We start from the raw sequence: 19696 nt of genomic DNA, 5'->3' as shown, positions 1-19696 counted from the left end.
AGAAGTTTACTACACAAGATAAGGGCTCATGGGGTTGGGGGCAATTTATTAGGATGGATAGACGATTGGTTAAAGGACAGAAAACAGAGAGTAGGGATAAACGGGTCATTTTCCAGTTGGCATGTTATAACTAGTGGGGTGCCACAAGGATCATTGCTTGGGCCTCAGCTATTTACAATCTATTTTAACGACTTGGATGAAGGGACCGAGTGCAATGTATCCAAGTTTGCTGATGATACAAAGATAGGTGGGAAAGTAAGCTGTGAGGAGGACACAAAGTGCCTGCAAAGGGGTAGAGACAGGTTAAATGAGTGGGCAATAAGGTGGCAGATGGAGTATAATGTGAGGAAATGTGAGGTTATTCACTTTGGTAGGAAGAATAGAAAAACAGAATATTTTTTTAATAGCTGAGAAACTATAAATGTTGGTGATCAGAGAGATTTAGGTGTCCTCGTACAGGGAAAACAGAAAGTTAGCATGCAGATACAGCAAGCAATTAGGAAGGCAAATGGCATGTTGGCCTTTATTACAAGTGGGTTGAAGTACAAGAGTCAGGAAGTCTTCCTACAATTGTATAGGGCTTTGGTGAGACCACACCTGGAGTACTGTGCACAGTTTTGTTGTCCTTATCTGAGAAAGGACATACATGCCTTAGAGGAGGTGCAACGAATGTTCACTAGATTGATCCCTGGGATGAGAGGAGGGATTGAGTAGATTGGGCCTATTCTCTCTGGAGTTTAGAGGAATGAAAGGGGATCTCATTGAAACATATAGGAGAGGTTGTTTCCCCTGGCTGGAGAGTCTAGAACTAGGGGGCATAATCTCAGGATTTAAGTCTGAGATCAGGAGGAATTTCGACACTCAGGGTGTTGTGAATCTTTGGAATTCTCGACCCCAAATGGCTGTGGATGCTGAGTCGTTGAGTATATTCAAGGCTGAGATCGATAGATTTTTGGACTCTCAGGGAATCCAGGGGTATGGGGACCGGGCGGGAAAGTAGAGTTGAGATCGAAGTTCAGCAATGATCTCATTGAATGGCGGAGCAGGCTCGAAGGCCCGTAGGGGCTAGTCCTGCTCCAAATTCTTATCATCTTATGTTTAATCAGGGTGTCTCTTAAAGGGGCACCGTTCATCACAGGGCCGTCAGTGTTATTGATGGGTAAAGTAAAAAAAAAAGACTTGCATTTATATAGCGACTTTCACAACCTCAGGAGGTCCCAAAGTGCTTTACAGCCAATGAAGTTCTATTTTTGAGGTGTAGTCACAGTTGTAATGTCAGAATATCTAAGTATGGAATATATAACCCCCCCCCATCGAGTAATATGAAGGAGTCGGGACCTCGCTGTGTCACAATTCCCAATCACCGTCTGCTTTGTTTGCAGTGCCAGCTTCCACCGAATACAGGGGCCCATCGAACGTAACTCCTCCCCCACACAGCTCCTCTGGAGCAGCCCCTGTCCCACAGAGCGCCATCAAACAGTCGACTGGGATCAGGGGGAGAGAGGGAGTATCCCAATGTGTGTTTAGAATCTGAAACGGGGATCACTCTGACAGTTTTAAATTTCTATTTAACCCTTTGTCTTTCTGTGTTGTTTCGTCAGTCAGAGTTCAGTGTGAGGGATTTGAGGGTCGAGTTCCTGCACCTGTTCCCTCCTCACAGAGTCTCAGAACCTGGGGCCGAGGGGGTGTTGGTGAATTCAGAGTGAACAGGGAGCAACAGTTTAATGTACAGAAGGGTCCTCAGATTCATCTCAATTCACAACTGAATCCTCACTGCTGTGTGTAAAATGGTGGAGGCTTTAATAAAGCTCAATTCAGGATGAACAGTAACAGGAGGGAGAGGGCCCAGGGCAACACACCTGTGTTCAGGATAAGACACTAACAGGAGGGACAGAGCCCAGGGCACACTCCTGTATAGAGGATGGGACAGTAACAGGAGGGAGAGAGCCCCGGACACACTCCTGTATTCTGGATGAACTAACATTAGGGAGGGAGCCCAGGAACATTCCTGTAGTCAGGATAAACAGTAACAGGAGGGAGTGAGCCCCGGGAACACTCCTGTGAGCTGTGTGTTCCCAGTACAGCCAGTGCTGAGATTGTGGGGCTGTAACTGTGAGGCTGTTGGATGTGTTGTGTGCCGGTGAATCTCCTCCATTGTGTCTGGGAGAACGTGTGCACAGTGCCAGGGGCTTGTGTGATTTAAACTGACTGCTACTGTGTGTCTCACTGCAGCGTTTGCCCGGAGTGTACAGCACTGGGGCCCACACACTGCTATTGAACAGGGATTCTGATTGAAGGCCATTGATTTAACATGGGAAGAATCCAGTCTAACCGGTAATATGGGGCTGACACTGTCTGGGAAATACTGACACTCCTACCCTGCAGCTGTCAATCATTGATCTGAGTGGAATAACCCTGTCTGACCAATCTCTTCTCTCCTCTCTAGGGCAAAGCTCACCGATGAGCCTGGATCCAAAGACAGCAAACTGGAACTTGGTTCTGTCTGATGATCTGAGATCAGTGACACGGACTGAACAGAAACAGCCCTACCCACCTCACCCAGAGAGGTTTAAAGACTGTTCCCAAGTCCTCTGCTCCCAGAGCTTCTCCTCAGGATCCCATTCCTGGGATGTGGAGACTGATGGGAATAACTGGATAATCGGGATTGTGTCTGGGTGCGTCGAGAGGGCGGGGGTAATCTCTCTCATTGGGTACAACAGTAAATCCTGGGGTTTATATTATGATTCTGGTTCTCTCAGGGCCCGGCACAATTCCCAGTTCACTCCCCTCGGACGGTTCGGGTCTGTGATCAGGATCCGAGTTCAGTTGGACTGCGAGGCTGGGACTGTGTCATTTCACCAGGTCACTGACTCACTGACACATTTACACACATTTCAAACCACATTCACTGAACCCGTGTTTCCAGCATTTTATTGTGGGAACAAATCCCTAAAACTGTTAAATTAATCCCGATAACTGAGACTCGGCGGCATCCTTCCGGCTCCGGGAATCGGGTGATGTCACTTCCGGTTTGGGGTGGGGCCTCTGAAACAGGTCTGTGATGTCACTTCCTGGCTGGGGTCACTGATGATGTCATTCCTGGCTGGGGTCAATGATGATGTCACTGGTCTGCAGCCTGGTGATGCTGTGGGCGGGGCTCTGTATCAGGCCCCTCCCCTGGTGATGCTGTGGGTGGGGCTCTTTCTCAGGCCCCTCCCTTGGTGATGTTGTGGGCGGGGCTCTCTCAGACCCCTCCCCCTGGTAAATTAAGCCCCATAACTGAGACTCGGTGACATCACTTCTGGCTCTGGGAATCTGGTGATGTCACTTCCGGTTTTGGGCGGGTCCTCATAAACGGGTTTGTGATGTTTCTTCCTGGCTGGGGTCAATGATGCTGTCACTTCCTGTTTTGGCACATTGAAGATGTCACTTCTGGGCTGGGGGCACTGATGATGTCACTTCCTTGTCTGCCCCCTGGTGATGCTGTGGGCCGGGCTCTCAGCCGCCCTCCCTCGTGATGCTGTGGGCGGGGCTCTCAGTCAGGCCCCTCCCCCTGGTGATGCTGTGGGCGGGGCCCGATTGTGGTGAGCACAATTCAGATTCCATGAATGATTTAAAGGGAGTTGTTTGATCTCTCACACTCACTGAGGGAGGACTGATGGATCTTGGAATTCTAAATCCCAGTTATTAATTTCCTGTTAAAGGAGCTGAGTTTGTTTAACAGTATGAATTCAACCAAGGAATTGTTAAGCTGCCTGTTGAGGGGTATGCTGGGAAGGTTGGCCACATTGGGAAAGTTTTATTCAGCAGACTGTCTAGAAGGTTAAAGGTCAGAGCCGCGTGGCCTTGATGGTCTGTAAGAAACTGCTGTAAACATCAGATGCTGTCGTATCAACTTGTTTTAAACCGTGGGAAAGAGAGAGTGGAAAAGTACCAACTGTGTGATTTTGCCAGCAAGAAGGGTGTAAACCAGCCATTTTAGTAAGATGGAAGGAGACAGTCCATGAGACAGACCAGAAGATCACCACACAGGATGGCGATGGAGAATTAACCCCTCAGTCTCCCGAAGCAGAAGAATTGACCATTCTCAGTTGAGTTCTACTACTGACTTAAAGCTTGTATGAATCTCTATCTGTAAAACTACTTGTATTTTAACGTTAATAAAACCAATTAGTTAGAAATGTTTAAAGCCTTGTTGATCTTACCACTGATTAAACAGTAAAGAGTCATACAGCATAGAATGAGGCCCTTCGGCCCATCGTGTCCACGCCGGCCATCAAGCCCTGTCTATTCTAAACCAATTTTCCAGCACTTGGTCCGTAGCCTTGTATGCTGTGGCATTTCATGTGCTCATCTAAATGCTTCTTGAATGTTTTGAGGGTTCCTGCCTCTACCACCCTTTCAGGCAGTGAGTTCCAGATTCCAACCACCCTCTGGGTGAAAAAGTTTTTCCTCAAATCCCCTATAAACCTGCTGCCCCTTACCGTGAAACTCTGCCCCCTGGTTATTGACCCCTCTACTAAGGGGAAAAGTTCCTTTCTATCTACCCTATCTATGCCCCATATAATTTTGTACACCTCAATCAGGACCCCCCTTAGCCTTCTCTGCTCAAAGGAAAACAATCCCAGCCTGTCCAGTCTCTCTTCATAGCTGAAGCGCTCCAGCCTAGGTAACATCCTGGTGAATCTCCTCTGCACCCTCTCCAATGCAATCACATCCCTCCTATCGTGTGGCGACCAGAACTGCACACAGTATTCCAGCTGTGGCCTAACTAGCGTTTTGTACAGCTCCATCATAACCTCTCTGTTCTTATATTCTATGCCTCGGCTAATGAAGGTAAGTATCCCATATGCCTTTTTAACCACCTTATCTACCTGTCCTGCTGCCTTCAGGGATCTATGTACATGCACACCAAGGTCCCTCTGATCCTCTGTCCTTCCTAGGATCCCACCATTCATCGTGTATTCCCTTGCCTTGTTAGTCCTCCCAAAATGCATCACCTCACACTTTTCTGGGTTAAATTCCAATTGCCACTGTTCTGCCCATCTGACCAACTCATCTGTAACATCCTGTAGCCTGAGGCTTCCCTCCTCGTTATTTACCACTCCACCAATTTTGTGTCATCTGCGAACTTACTGATCATACCTCCTACATTCGTATCTAAATGATTAATGTACACTACAAACAGCAAAGGACCCAACACCGATCCCTGCGGTACACCACTGGACACAGGCTTCCAGTCACCAAAACAACCTTCGACCATCACTCTCTGCTTCCTGCCACTAAGCCAATTTTGGATCCAATGTGCCAAATTGCCCTGGATCCCATGGGCTCTTACCTTCTTGACCAGTCTCCCATGTGGGACTTTGTCAAAAGCCTTACTGAAGTCCATGTAGACTACATCAACTGCACTACCCTCATCCATGCACCGAGTCACCCCCTCAAAAAATTCAATCTAATTGGTTAGACTTGATCTCCCGCTGACAAAGCCCTGCTGACTATCCTTGATTAATCCTTGCCTCTCCAAGTGGAGACAAATTCTGTCCCTCAGAATTTTTTCCAATAATTCCCGACCACTGATGATAGGCTCACTGGCCTGTAATTCCCTGGTTTATCCCTACTACACTTCTTGAATGATGGTACTACGTTAGCTGTCCTCCAGTCCTCTGGTACCTCCCCTGTGGCCAGAGAGGTTCTGAAAATTTGTGTCAGAGCCCCTGCAATCTCCTCCCTTGCCTCACACAGCAGCTTGGGATACATCTCGTCAGGGGCTGGGGATTTATCCACTATTAAGCCCACTATAACTGCTAGTACATCCTCCCTCTCAATACTAATTTGTTCAAGTATATCACAATCCCCTAACCTGATTTCTATACCTACATCGTCCTTCTCCATAGTGACCACAGATGCAAAATATTCATTTAAAACTTCACCTACATCTTCCGACTCTACACACAGATTGCCACTTTGATCCCTAATGGGCCCTACTCTTTCCCTGGTTATCCTCTTGCTCTTAACATACTTATAAAATATCTTGGGATTTTCCCTTATTTTGCCCACCAGTGTTTTTTCATGCCCCTCTTCGCTCTCCTAATTTATTTTTTAAGTACCCCCCTGGATGTTCTATACTCCTCTAGGGCTTCCACCCTTTTTAGTCCTTTGTATCTGCAAAAAGCCTCCCTTTTTTTCCTAATCCATTCTTGTATATCCCTTGACATCTAGGTTCCCTGGGTTTGTTGGACCCACCCTTGACCTTTGCGAGAACATGTTTGCGTTGTACTCTCTCTATTTCCTTTCTGAAAGACTCCCACTGCTCTGGTGTGGATTTTCTTACAAGTAGCTGATCCCAGTCCACTTTGGCCAGATCCTGCCTTATCATATTAAAATGGCCTTCCCCTTATTGAGAACCTTTATTTCCGGTCCTTCTTTGTCCTTTTCCATGACTACCTTAAATCTCACCGAATTAAGATCACTGTCACCAAAATGCTCTCCTACTGACTCTTCTACCACTTGCCCGGCTACATTCCCTAGAATTAGGTCCAGTACTGCCCCCTCTCTTGTCGGACTTTCTACATGCTGGCTCAAAAAGCTCTCCTGGATGCACTTTAAGAATTCTGCACCCTCTAAGCCTTTCACACTCTGATTATCACAGTTAATATTGGGGAAGTTGAAATCCCCTACTATTATTACCCTATTATTTCTGCACTTCTTTGAGATTTGCCTACATATCTGCTCCTCCATCTACCCCTGACTGTTTGGCGGCCTATAGTACACTCCCAGCAATGTGCTTGCCCCCTTTTTGTTTTTAAGTTCTACCCATATGTCCTCATTAGAGGAACCTGCTAAGATACCATCCCTCCTTACAGCTGTAATTGACTCCTTGATTAATATTGCGACAACCCCTCCTCTTTTACACCCCACTCTGTCTCGCCTGAAGATTCTATACCTCGGAATATTGAGCTGCCAGTCCTGCCCCTCCCTCAACCATGTCCCTGTGATAGCAACAATATCATACTCCCATGTGTTCATCAACACCTTCAATTCATCTGCCTTACTCGCAAGACTACTTGCATTAAAATAAATGCCATCCAGCCTTGCCATACTCCCTTGTGCCATTACATATTTGCTCTGCCTTCCAGGCTGACTTGTTTTTTCCTCTATATTTGGCTGTGCATCACCCTCTACTATAGCTCCACTCCGTATCCCATACCCCTGCCAAGTTAGTTTAACACCCCCCAAAAGTACGAGCAAACCTCCCCGCAAGGATGTTGGTACCATTCTGGTTCAGGTGCTACCTGTCCGACTTGCACAGGTCCCACCTTTCCCAGAAGGAGACCCAGTGATTCAGGAAACTAAAGCCCTCCCTCCTGCACCAACGCTTTAGCTATGCATTCATCTGCTCTATCCTCCTATTCCTATACTCAATAGCACGTGGCACCGGGAGTAATCCAGAGTTTACAACCTTTGAGGTCCTGCTTTTTAATCTGCTACCTAGCTCCCTAAATTCTTGTTGCAGGACCTCATCCCTCTTTCTACCCATGTCGTTGGTACCAATGTGAACCATGACCTCTGACTGTTCGCCCTCCCCCTTCAGAATGCCCTGCAGCCGTTCAGGGACATCCTTGACCCTGGCACCAGGGAGGCAATATACCATCCTGGAGTTACGTCTGCGGCCATAGAAACGTCTATCTGTTCCCCTTACGATAGAATCCCCTATCACTATTGCTCTCCCACTCTTTCCTCCCCTCCTGTGCAGCTGAGCCACTTGTAGTGCCACAGACTTGGCTCTTGCTGCATTCCCCTGAGAAACCATCTCCCCCAGCAGTATCCCAAATGGAAAATCTACCACAAAAGGGAGATGGATCCAGGGGACTCCTGCACTACCTTCCTAGTTCTTTTACTCTGTCTGGCGGTCACCCCTTCCCTTTCTGCTTGTGCACTCTTTACCTGCAGTGTGACCACCTCATTAAACATGCTATCCATGAAGACCTCAGCTTTGCGGATGCTCCACAGTGACTCTAACCACAGCTCCAGCTCTGAAACGCGGATTTCGAGTAGCTGCAGCTGGAGACACTTCCTGTATGTGTTCGCCCTGGACACCAAAATTGTCCCTGACTTCTCACACAGCACAGGAGGAGCACTCCACGCAGCCGAGCTGCCCTGCCATGTCCTACCCTTAATTTACTCCCTTTAAATTAAATAATATTAATTACACTAGGGACCTTACTTCCCTTTAAACATTACTTGCTCTAAACTAGAGACATTACTTTGCCTTTAACGACTGGACTGTAGAAATACTCACCAGGTCCTACTTACCAATCAGCTCCTTCCCTGGTTGTGACATCACTTTAGCGGTTTCGCAGTTGTGGTTGTTTGACTGGTCCCGCTCTCGGACTCTTTCATTGGTGTAGAGTAAGAACCAATTCCTACAGGGTGAAAAGTTAGGAAAAACAAAGGCGAAGCAAGGGAGCTCCTCCTTCCACTCCTCACCTAACTCCCTGACTCACCCAACTTGCAGCACTCTGTTCAAACCGCACACAGTGCAAAATCACACGTCAAAGCCTGTTTTTATAGGCCTTGAAACCAAGGAGCTTGCTGGGCCCTGCCCTGCTTCAGGAGAACCAGTTTAATCTAGTTCCCCTAATTAACTGCCTTCAGCTCCTCTGAATTGTCGGCCTTGTATATCCCTTTATAACCCTGCTTAAAGCTGGGAAACTTAGATTTTAAACAGTAAAAGTAAAACAAACAAAAGTTTGATTTTAGCAAACAATTAAGACTCCCTGACTCACCCAACTAGCAGCACTCTGTTTATCTGCACTCAGTACTCAGAGAGTAAATTTAAAAATCCGACAGTCACTCTGTCCCTATTAACAGTTTGTAATAACCTCCCCACAACAGACGTTCGACTAATAGTTCTCCTGCAATAAAGAGGGAAGTGTGTCAGTGAGAGTCTTGTGAGGTGTTTGGAGAATGTGGCTACCATGGTGGAAAAGCTGACTGTGTGTGTGTGTGTGAGATGTGAGTTGTGGGTAAGTGAAGTTTGTAATCGTGCTGAGTGTGTGAGGATGAGGAGAAGGATGTTGATTGAAGTGTGGTGCAGTGATTGTAGCACCGTGCAGGGTAGTGAGGAAATCTACATATTATAAGGGGTTAATTTCAGGTGCTTGCTGGGTAAAAGTTTTTCAGACTTGACACCGGTCAAGAGTCGATGTGTAACTAGAGCTATTGTACGTACTTAGATTACAGCCAAGAACAGATGTCTGCCCACCTAATGAGAATGTAGAAGTGAAACAATGGGTTCCTTTGAAGTAACCAGTGACCTGACAACTTGTGACCGTAAGCAAACCTAGCCTCCCAATATATGATTAAGATTAAAGAGGACCTCCGGTTACACAATTCATGCCCTGTTATAGATTAACGGTTGACTTATGTGTCCAGGATCCTTCTGTCAATATGTCATAAGACCTGATGATTAATCTAAAAGGTATCCTGATAGAGGAACAAAGGAATGTCAATCAAACTTGTTTGTTACACTGTATAAATATGGAACGCTTATGCTGTATCATTGGAATAGTAGCCTCACCCCTTGAGTAGAGGTGCTGATTCCCCTTGCAAGCGAAATAAAAGGCCTGTCCGTCTGACGAATCCAAGAGTGTATTGAGTCATTACCCAGAGCTAAGAAGTAAGGCACTTCAACAATTTGGAGGTTCCACCGAGATGGCTTGCTGTACCAATTGGTGAGTTAACAGACGCCGAGTACGTTGCTCGGTTAGGAAAATCCCATCGGCCGAAGGTGGTGTTTTGCCACATTTTTGGGACTTTCCCTGCCAGAAGCATAGCTGCGCATAGTCTGTTTATTCCATTGGACAGTACTGCCATCGGGTAATTGACTCACAAGGTTCGGAGGTTAAACTGCCGTTGTGAGTGCTTCCCTTTCAGAAACGGAACAGGGGATCAGCCATGAGGCGCTGACGCCCCGCGAACAGGATCGGGCAGAAAAGGACTGTAGGAAGCGCTGAAATAAAGGTACCAGAGAGAGAAGGTTAAGTCAGGAATTTGATTAACTAAGGAGCTAGCGATTTACTGGAAATTGAACTAGCAGGGTTCCAGCTTACTGAGAGAGAAGGCTAAGTCAGGAATTTGATTTAACTAAGGAGCTAGCGATTTATTGGAAATTGAACTAGCAAGGTTCCAGCTTGAAGTTAGTTGGGACAAATTGAAGGCCCTTTTTGCTAAAGATTTGGCTAAAGGGAGTAGGGTAGAAGGAGAGAAGAGTGGGTGAAGTTAGTTGGGACAAATTGAAGGCCCTTTTTGCTAAAAATTTGGCTAAAGGGAGTAGGGTAGAGGGAAGAAGAGTGGGCGATTGTCTGAAACACAGTGTCAATGTTTAATGTTTATGAGAGTGAGTATTAACTACTTGTTATTATCAATCAACTTTGTCCAGTAAGGCTGCATAGGTTGGGGATTTAGTAACACTTTGGTTGTTGTTTAACAAGTGTATTGTTTATTGTTTATTGTCATATGTATTAATGTTTAGTTATGTCTGATCTGTAGAGGCGTCCCACGCAGATCATAGAATGTTACGGAATTGTTGTATGTTTTAACTAAAATATTTAAGCTGAAAAAAAAACTGCAGAAGGGGTTGGAAAAGACCCAAGCCGGGGAAGTGAGTCCCGCGGCGGAATGTATTGTTGAGAAAATAGTGATGTCTTTTACATGATCCACTAAGCTATTGTGGATTCAGTATTTTCCCCAGTTAGAAATACCTTCCACGAGGGTTGAGAACCCTCGAGTTTTATACGCATGTATAGTTTATTAATCTGATCTGTAGGGGCGTACAACGCAGATCACGGATTGTCACAGGAGTTTAGATTGTTTTAAGTGAACCATTTAAGCTGCTAAAATGGGTGCTAGCACCAGTAAGCCACCCGAGAAAGGCACGCCAGCAGCCTTTATGTTAAAGAACTGTGGTAAATCATCCATTGATCACCTACCAAATTGGTCCAAATGGACTGTAAATAAGACTAGACCCTTTCCCTCAGATGGTTCATTTAACATAGAAAGAATTACTTGCCTCGAGGAATGTTTAACGGACAAGAGAGAAATAGAGAACAGCCAGATAAAAAGAATGCCTCTATGTTTGTTGAGTCAGAAGAAAAAAAAAATTTACCCCGAAGAAATACCTTTCTCCTCTATTATGGTAGGATAACAAGGTAACTATAGAAGGATGAATAGAGGGGAATATAGAGGAAGACGTGGTAGAGTAAGAGGGTATGGACGATCTGGTAATTGTTACAATTGCGGACAACCCGGACATTGGGCAAACCAATGCCCTGCGAAAAATCGTCAGAACCAAACCTCCAATAATGGACCTCCGTTAGAGAATAAAGGTCCTAATTTCACTGTCTATAACCCTTTTTCGGACCAGTCAGGAGGTTACCCTACAGGGACAGGGATTTAGGAGAAATAGAGATCAGAATTACTGACTGACCACCAAATGCCCGTTGTTTCATTTTAGTAGATACAGGAGCAACCTTTTCGGTGTTAGGGAAAGGATATTCTGAAGGAATGCCTATTAATGGGAAAAAGACCCCGATAGCTGGATTGGCTGGAATACTACAACGCTTGAATCAATCGGCTCCCCTCACAGTAAAAGTAGAAGAATTTGAGGAAGAACACTCCTTTCTGTTATCAGGAGATGTCTCTATGAATTTATGTGGCAGTCTGTAAATATCTATACTGACTCTCGATATGCTTTTGGAGTAGCTCATGATTATGGACAGATTTGGAAGATTCGCGGTTATTTAACGTCATCAGGAACCCAAATTTAAAAAATGCACGAGGTTCAAAACCTTTTATTAGCCATCCAGAGACCTAAGCAGATTGCCATTATTAAGTGCCAAGCGCACACGGGGCATTTGGACGAGGTTGCGCTTGGAAACGCTGCTGCAGATAGCGCTGCTAAGTCAGTAGCTATATCAAGTACTGAACGACAAGTTTCAGCCTTCCCTGTTAGGGAAAAGCCAGAGATACCGCAGCCCCCGTCCTTAGATGATGTGCTGACCCATCAAGATAGGGCCAGTTCTGATGAAGTAAAGGAATGGGTTGTTAATCATTGTTTTAAAAACACTGACGGCTTATGGGTTCATCATGACGGCCGCATGGTGGCACCCAAATCATTACTATCACCAATTGCCCGATGTGTTCATAAATTCACCCATGCGGGCAAAGGGGGGATGGCAGACTATATCCTTAAGACCTGGTATGCACCAGGAATCTCAAAATTGGCAAAACAAATTTGTGAAAATTGTATTATCTGCCAGACCATGAATGCAGGAAAAAAAATAAAGAAGGTACAGCCCGCATCCCATCCAAACCCCATGGGTCCTTTTGTACACTTGCAAATGGATTTTATTGAACTACCTGTGTGTATGAGCTTTAAATATGTATTAGTTATTGTTGATATGTTTTCAAGATGGATTGAAGCGTTTCCTTGTAGAAAGAGTGACGCCACTACTGTTGCTAAATGTTTATTGAAGGACATTGTGCCTCGCTTTGGGATATCAGCAAAACTGTCAAGTGACAATGGGTCCCATTTTACGGGAACAGTGATTAAGGAACTATGCAAAGCCTTACAGATTAACCAGCACCTCCATTGCAGTTATCATCCACAGTCGGCTGGACTAGTGGAAAGATATAACGGGATGCTGAAAAACAAGCTTGCAAAACTGTGTAAAGAAACTGGACTTAAATGGGTTGATTTGTTACCCATAGCTTTAATGACAATACGGTCTGCTACCAACAGAACTACAGGATTGTCGCCTCACGAGATCGTCATGGGAAGACCACAAAGATTGCCCTTTTTGGCACCTTTAACAGCTAAACAAATGGACATTCATAAAATGGAGGAAGATATGTTGAGTTATTGCATTGCACTAACCAAATGCATTCCTAGTTTCCATCAACAGGTGAAGGAAGCCCAGGTCGATCCCGCTGAAGGAAAGTGCCATACTTTCGAGCCAGGAGATAACGTCTACATAAAAATCTTCAAGTGAAAGAATGGCCTTCAACCCAGATTTGAGGGACCCTTCCAAGTACTCCTGACCACAAACACCGCTGTAAAAGTAAAGGAGCGACCAACATGGATACATGCGTCCCATTGTAAGAACGCATCAGTTGAAGACGATACACTGCCAAGATGAACTGGATTTGGACTCTAATAAGACTGTTCCCTTTGTTAACGATAATTGAAGCTGCCATATTGATTTACCCAGATCCCCTGAAGGGCAAACCATGCATAGAAGAATGTGTACTTTTAAACAGTGATTTCTTTTATATTATATGCTATAACGAGACTATGAAGGTTCAGCTTCAGGATCACACTATGCAGGTACCCCCGTATCAACCCCTGAGTCTTAGGATTAGGCAGAATAAGATAGTAGAAGAAGATAGTGGACAGAAGCTTGATAAACTATGGGTTACATGCCCCGATACTGTGTCACCAAGTGAAAGAATTGCGAATGAAGGAGTTATCTGTAGTGGTAATCCAAAGGGAGGACTGGCCCTGACGGCCAGGCCAATGTTTTGTAACAATCCAGTTACACAGCCCTTTATTTCAACATTAGCCACTCAGAAAAGAAAACTTAATAAGACAGATAAGAAACAGGGAAGAAGAGGAAGAAGGCTGTTAAACAAGCATGGCTATACATGAGTTATTTGTATGCCAAAAGACAGAACCTTACTAAATGCTGGATATGCAGCCACATCCCTGTGCACGCAGAGGGTGGAATACCTCTAAGGCCCATTCCCTTCAAAATAGAAGAGATGGTAGGGTGGTTATTACAGTCTAATACCACCTGGAATAAGGAGGCAGCCAGTACATTTCAGACCCAAAATAGTTTAAACCCAGATCAATTGGAAAATGAATGGAAAGATGCAGGATACAACCTTATAAAATTTGAAGGGTGGTTTCGGATACAACCTTATAAAATTTGAAGGGTGGTTTCATCCCCAATATGATAATCAAAGGAATCCAGAGAGTCTATTAGTGACGTCAATGGGAACCGTAAATAAAACAAAAGGAGAAGTCTGTCTGGTAAACGACAATGGAGAAGGATTGATGGTTGGATGGAGTGAGTGCAAATGTAACTACACTTTGACTAAAACTACTACTAAACCACCGGGTGCAGTCGAATGGCCCTATTGGGGACAGTGGAACCTGTCCACAGTACAAAATTTGACTAGTAAAAAAATCTGGAAAGGAGAACAAGGAATAGGAATGATGCACCAGATATGGAACAAATTTGAAGCCTATAATAACACCTATTTCATCTGTGGGCATAGAGCATACCCTTGGTTACCACAAAATTGGACTGGGTCATGTTATTTGGGATATGTAGTGCCCTATATACATCATATTTCATCTTTGGATAGCCACCCTGGGACACGAGCAAAACGAGCCATTACAGAAACTGAAAGGTTCTTTGCTATAGCATTTCCCTGGTATGGAACAGGGAAGTTAGCAAGAGAATCTATAAACATGGCAGCAGTGTTGGAACAAATAGCCAATGATACTGCTGATGCTCTTAGCGATGTAAACGCAGAAATGGTGGCTATGCGCACTGTTGCCTTACAAAACCGCATGGCTCTGGACTATTTGTTGGCAAAAGAAGGGGGCACATGTGCAATCATAAAAAGCGAATGTTGCACCTATATCCCAGATAGCTCAGAAAATATCACCAACCTGGTAAACCACATAAAGGAGGCTGTAGAGAAACTACATCAACCTGAACCGTGGTCCATGTGGGATTGGATTTCAGGATGGGGAGGAGCACTAGGAAAGCAAATTTTGGAAGCCTTGATCGCAATTGTGATGATAATCATTTTAATTAGTTTATTGATTGGTTGTTTAAAATTATTGTGTACAAAAGTCCTTTCCTTGTTAACGTCAACTCCTCCAGTACCAATGATGTCTGAATATGAGGATATTAAGGGTGAGACCTTTGATGTAGAATTTCTTAAACTTAGCGAAATAGATTGTCCTTAGAAAGGACAAAAGGGGGGAATGAGGAAATCTACATATTATAAGGGGTTAATTTCAGGTGCTTGCTGGGTAAAAGTTTTTCAGACTTGACACCGGTCAAGAGTCGATGTGTAACTAAAGCTATTGTACGTACTTAGATTACAGCCAAGAACAGATGTCTGCCCATCTAATGAGAATGTAGAAGTGAAACAATGGGTTCCTTTGAAGTAACCAGTGACCTGACAACTTGCGACCGTAAGCAAACCTAGCCTCCCAATACATGATTAAGATTAAAGAGGACCTCCGGTTACACGATTCATGCCCTGTTATAGATTAACGGTTGACTTATGTGTCCAGGATCCTTCTGTTAGTATGTCATAAGACCTGATGATTAATCTAAAATGTATCCTGATAGAGGAACAAAGGAACGTCAATCAAACTTGTTTGTTACACTGTATAAATATGGAACGCTTACGCTGTATCATTGGAATAGTAGCCTCACCCCTTGAGTAGAGGTGCTGATTCCCCTTGCAAGTGAAATAAAAGGCCTGTCCGTCTGACGAATCCAAGAGTGTATTGAGTCATTACCCAGAGCTAAGAAGTAAGGCACTTCAACAGTAGTGGGGGAGGGGAGTGTAGTGAGTGCTGTGAGTGTTGTCATTCATGGTCTGTGAGTGGTGCAGTTGTGATGAGAAAGTACTTCAGTGCTCTTACCTTGATGATTCTAGTCAAATCATTGAACTCCTTCCACGTCCTGGGAACAATAATCCTAGCATTGATTTTGTGAGCAATCTCCTCCCACTGCCTCTGCCTCAGGTACCAGAGGGGCTTCCTGCCCCCAGGGGTTAAAGGATGTCCCTTCTCCTCCCACTGCCTCATCAGCTGCCTGGATGGCACCCTGCCAGTTGTGGGGAGGTGGGGGATGGGGAGGATGGCCCTCTTCATGTTCACTGCTTGCACCAAGGCCTCCAGTGCAGCATCAGAGAACCTTGGGGCCCTCTCTCTCCCTGCTTCAGCCATTTCTTTCTCAGGTACTTGTAGAACAGGGATTGCAGCCACAGTGCACCTCCCATTTAAGAGGTGCTGGCTGCCTTTAAGTAGTGTTTTGAACTCCCAATACTAGGCCCCACCTTCAGGCCTGCAGCCAATGAACAGCACGGGCAGATTTTACCTGCTGTCTGCACGGGTGTGAACCACAGTGGGTAGCTGCTCTGCCTCACCCCCCGAGCATGTTTCCCCACACTATTCAATTTGTAGATCTTTACTCAGTGCCACCCCAGTCTGGATAGACAGGGCTCATGGGTAGGGCAAGGCACGCTGAGGTGAAAGGTTATTACTGGCAGTAATGTGTGAGGGAGCGGAGCTGTAAATTGATGAATAATCTGCCCTTTACAATCTGTCGCTGAGTTTGCTGATTTGTTGCTGCCCGTTCACTGTGAGAGGAACAGAACAGGGGACCATTGATATCCAAGGGAACAGTGCCCAGGGTGGGGCTGAATTTATACTTTAATATGGCCCCCAATCAGTAACCGGCCCTGTCTGGCCCTGAATGGGGTTCCTACTAACCTGTGGCTGTGCCCCTTTCCCTGGATTGTGCAGCTCTGGGCCTTGGACCAGTTCCCACTACAGTCTCCCTATGGGAATGGTAGCATACTGGTAATGTCACTGGGCTAGTAATCCAGAGGCCTGGATTAATGATGCAGAAATGTGAGTTCAAATCCCACCACAGCAGCTGGGAATTTAAATTCAGTTAATTTAAAAAATCTGGAATAAAAAGCTAGTATCAGCAATAGAACTATCGGATTGTTATAAAAACCCACGTGGTTCACTAATGTCCGTTAAAGAAGGAAATCTGCCATCCTTACCTGGTCTGGCCTATATGTGACTCCAGACTCACAGCAATGTGGTTGACTCTTAAATGGCCTAGCAAGCCACTCAGTTGTAACAAACTGCTACGAAACACAATAATAAGAATGAAACTGTACAGACCACCCGGCACCAACACAGCAAAGGCAAAGTCGACCCTGCAAAGTCCTCCTCACCAACATCGGGGACTTGTGCAAAAATTGGGAGAGCTGCTGCACAGACAGCCTGACATAGTCATCCTCACAGTATCATACTTTCAGCCAATGTCCCAACATCCTCCATCACAGGAGGTCAGACCCACCAGGAGTGGTGGCACAGCGGTATACTGTTGTGTATGTACTTTGCAGAAGGAACTATATTCTGCAGTCCGTGTATACTGCAGTACCAGTAGTGACCACCCCTGTATATAAGCCTGTGTAGTAACATTTGCATAGTAGTTCCAGGTTGCCTCCATTCAGTAAAGACCTGTTATAACCAACTCCTGCAGTCCGTGTCTCAATTATACACGGATATAATATATACAGTCCTCAACATTGACTCCGGACCCCATGAAGTCTCATGGCTTCAGGCCAAGCATGGGCAAGGAAACCTCCTGCTGATTACCATCTACCGCCCTCCCTCAGCTGATGAATCTATACTCCTCCATGTTGAACACCACTTGGAAGAAGCACTGAGCGTAGCAAGGGCAAAGAATGTACTCTAGGTGGGGGACTTCAGTGTCCAAGAGTGGCTTGGTAGCACCACTGCTGACCGAGTCTGAGCCTGCGACAGGTGGTGTGAAAACTATAACAAGGGAAAAACCTACTTGACCTCATCCTCACCAATCTACCTGGTGCAGGTTCATCTGTACAGGATAGTACTGGTAACAGTCATCACCGCACAGTCATTGCGAAGACTAAGTCCCATCTTCACACTGAGGACAACCTCCACCATACTAAATGATAGATTCAGAACAGATCTAGCAGCTCGAAACTGGGCATCCATGAGGTGCTGTGGGCTATCAGCAGAAGCAAAATGGTATTCCACCACAATCTGTAACCTCATGGCCTGGCATATCCCTCACTCTAACATTACCATCAAGCCAGGGGACCAACCCTGGCTCAACGAGGAGTGTAGAAAAGCATGCCAGGAGCAGCACCGGCATACCTAAAATTGAGGTGCCAACCTGCGGAGGCTGCAACATAGGACTACATGCAGGATAAAGAGCGGAAGCAGGGCTATAGACAGGGCTAAGCATTCCCACAATCAACGGATCAGATCAAAGCTCTGCAGTCCTGCCACATCCAGTCGTGAATGGTGGTGGACCGTTAAGCAACTAACGGGAGGAGGAGGCTCCATGAATATCCACATCCTCAATGATGGTGGAGCCCAGCACATGAGTGTAAAAAGACAAGGCTGAAGCGTTTGCAACCATCTTCAGCCAGAAGTGCCGAGTGGATGATCCATATCGGCCTATTCCTGAGGTCCCTACTATCACAGAAGTCAGTCTTCAGCCAATTCGATTCACTCCACGTGACATCAAGAAATGGCTGAGCGCACTGGATACAGCAAAATCTATGGACCCCAACAACATCCCTGCTATCGTGCTGCAGACTTGCGCTCCAGAATTAGCCGCGACTCTAGCCAAGCTGTTCCAGTACAACTATAACACTGGCATTTATCCGACAATATGGAAAACTGCCCAGGTATGTCCTGACCACAAAAACAACAACAACAACAACTTGTATTTATATAGCGCCTTTAAAGTAGTAGAACGTCCCAAGGCGCAGCACAGAGGTATTTTAAGACAAAAAAATTTGACACCGACCTACATGAGGATAAATTAGGGCAGGTGACCAAAAGCTTGGTCAAAGAGGTAGGTTTAAAGAAGTGTCTTAAAGGAGGAAAGAGAGGTAGCGAGGTGGACAGGTTTAGGCAAGGAATTCTGGAGCTTAGGGCCTAGACAACAGAAGGCACGGCCACCAAAGGTTGAGCGATTATAATCAGGGATGCTCAAAAGGCCAGAATTAGAGGAGCGCAGATATCTCGGGGGTTGTGGGGCTGAAGAAGATTACAGAGATAGGAAGCGATGAGGCAATGGAGGGATTTGAAAACAAGGATGGGAATTTTGAAATCGAGGCGCTGCTTAACCGGGAGCCAATGTAGATCAGCGAGCACAGGGGTGATGGGCGAACGGAATTTGGTGCGAGTTAGGACATGGGCAGCCGAGTTTTGGATGTCCTTAAGTTTATGTAGAGTGGAATGTGGGAGGCCAGCCAGGAGTGCGTTGGAATAGTCAAGTCTTGAGGTAACAAAGGCATGGATGAGGGTTTCAGCAGCGGATAAGCTGAGGCAAGGATGGAGACGGGCAATGTTACGGAGGTGGAAATAAGCGTTCTTTGTTATGCTGTAAATATGTGGTCAGAAGCTCATTTCAGGGTCAAATATGACACCAAGGTTGCAAACAGTGTGGTTCAGCCTCAGACAGATGTTAGGGATGGAGTCAGTGGCTAGGAAACGGAGTTTGTGGTGGGGACCGAAAACAATGGCTTTGTTTTTCCCAATATTTAATTGGAGAAAATTTTTGCTCATCTAGAATTGTATGTCGGACAAGCAGTCTGACAATTTAGACACTGTGGAGGGGTCGAGAGAAGTGTTAGTGAGGTAGCGCTGGGTGTCGTCAGCGTACATGTGGAAACTGACGCTGTGTTTTCTGATGATGTTGCCAAGGGGCAACATGTAGATGAGAAATAGGAGGGGGCCAAGGATAGATCCTTGGGGGACACCAGAGGTAACGATGTGGGAGCGGGAAGAGAATCCGTTGCCGGT

The 19696-nt window shown here is 45.7% G+C and overlaps 1 protein-coding gene across 2 annotated transcripts in view; it reads left to right on the top strand.

Annotated features, from left to right (window-relative positions):
• Positions 1–15586, top strand: part of LOC147114221 (E3 ubiquitin/ISG15 ligase TRIM25-like) — a 71967-nt gene extending 56381 nt beyond the window's left edge. Inside the window, exons 6-8 of one of the 2 annotated variants that reach the window (XM_085995886.1) lie at positions 1383–1517; positions 2447–4090; positions 9240–15586. In XM_085995886.1, the coding sequence (XP_085852012.1) occupies positions 1383–1517; positions 2447–2967 (656 nt within the window). In that variant the 3' untranslated portion in view covers positions 2968–4090; positions 9240–15586. Of the gene's footprint in view, positions 1–1382; positions 1518–2446; positions 4091–9239 lie in introns of those variants that run through there. The other variant, XM_085995887.1, reaches the window with a different exon arrangement.
• The last annotated feature ends 4110 nt before the right edge of the window (positions 15587–19696 follow it).

This window comes from Somniosus microcephalus, chromosome 8 (genome assembly GCF_052327205.1).
Source record: "Somniosus microcephalus isolate GS21.2 chromosome 8, FLI_Smic_1.0, whole genome shotgun sequence".
NCBI classification, from domain to species: domain Eukaryota; kingdom Metazoa; phylum Chordata; class Chondrichthyes; order Squaliformes; family Somniosidae; genus Somniosus; species Somniosus microcephalus.
The sequence above is the reverse complement of the archived record's forward strand: the minus strand, read 5'-3'. Positions and strand labels throughout refer to the sequence as shown.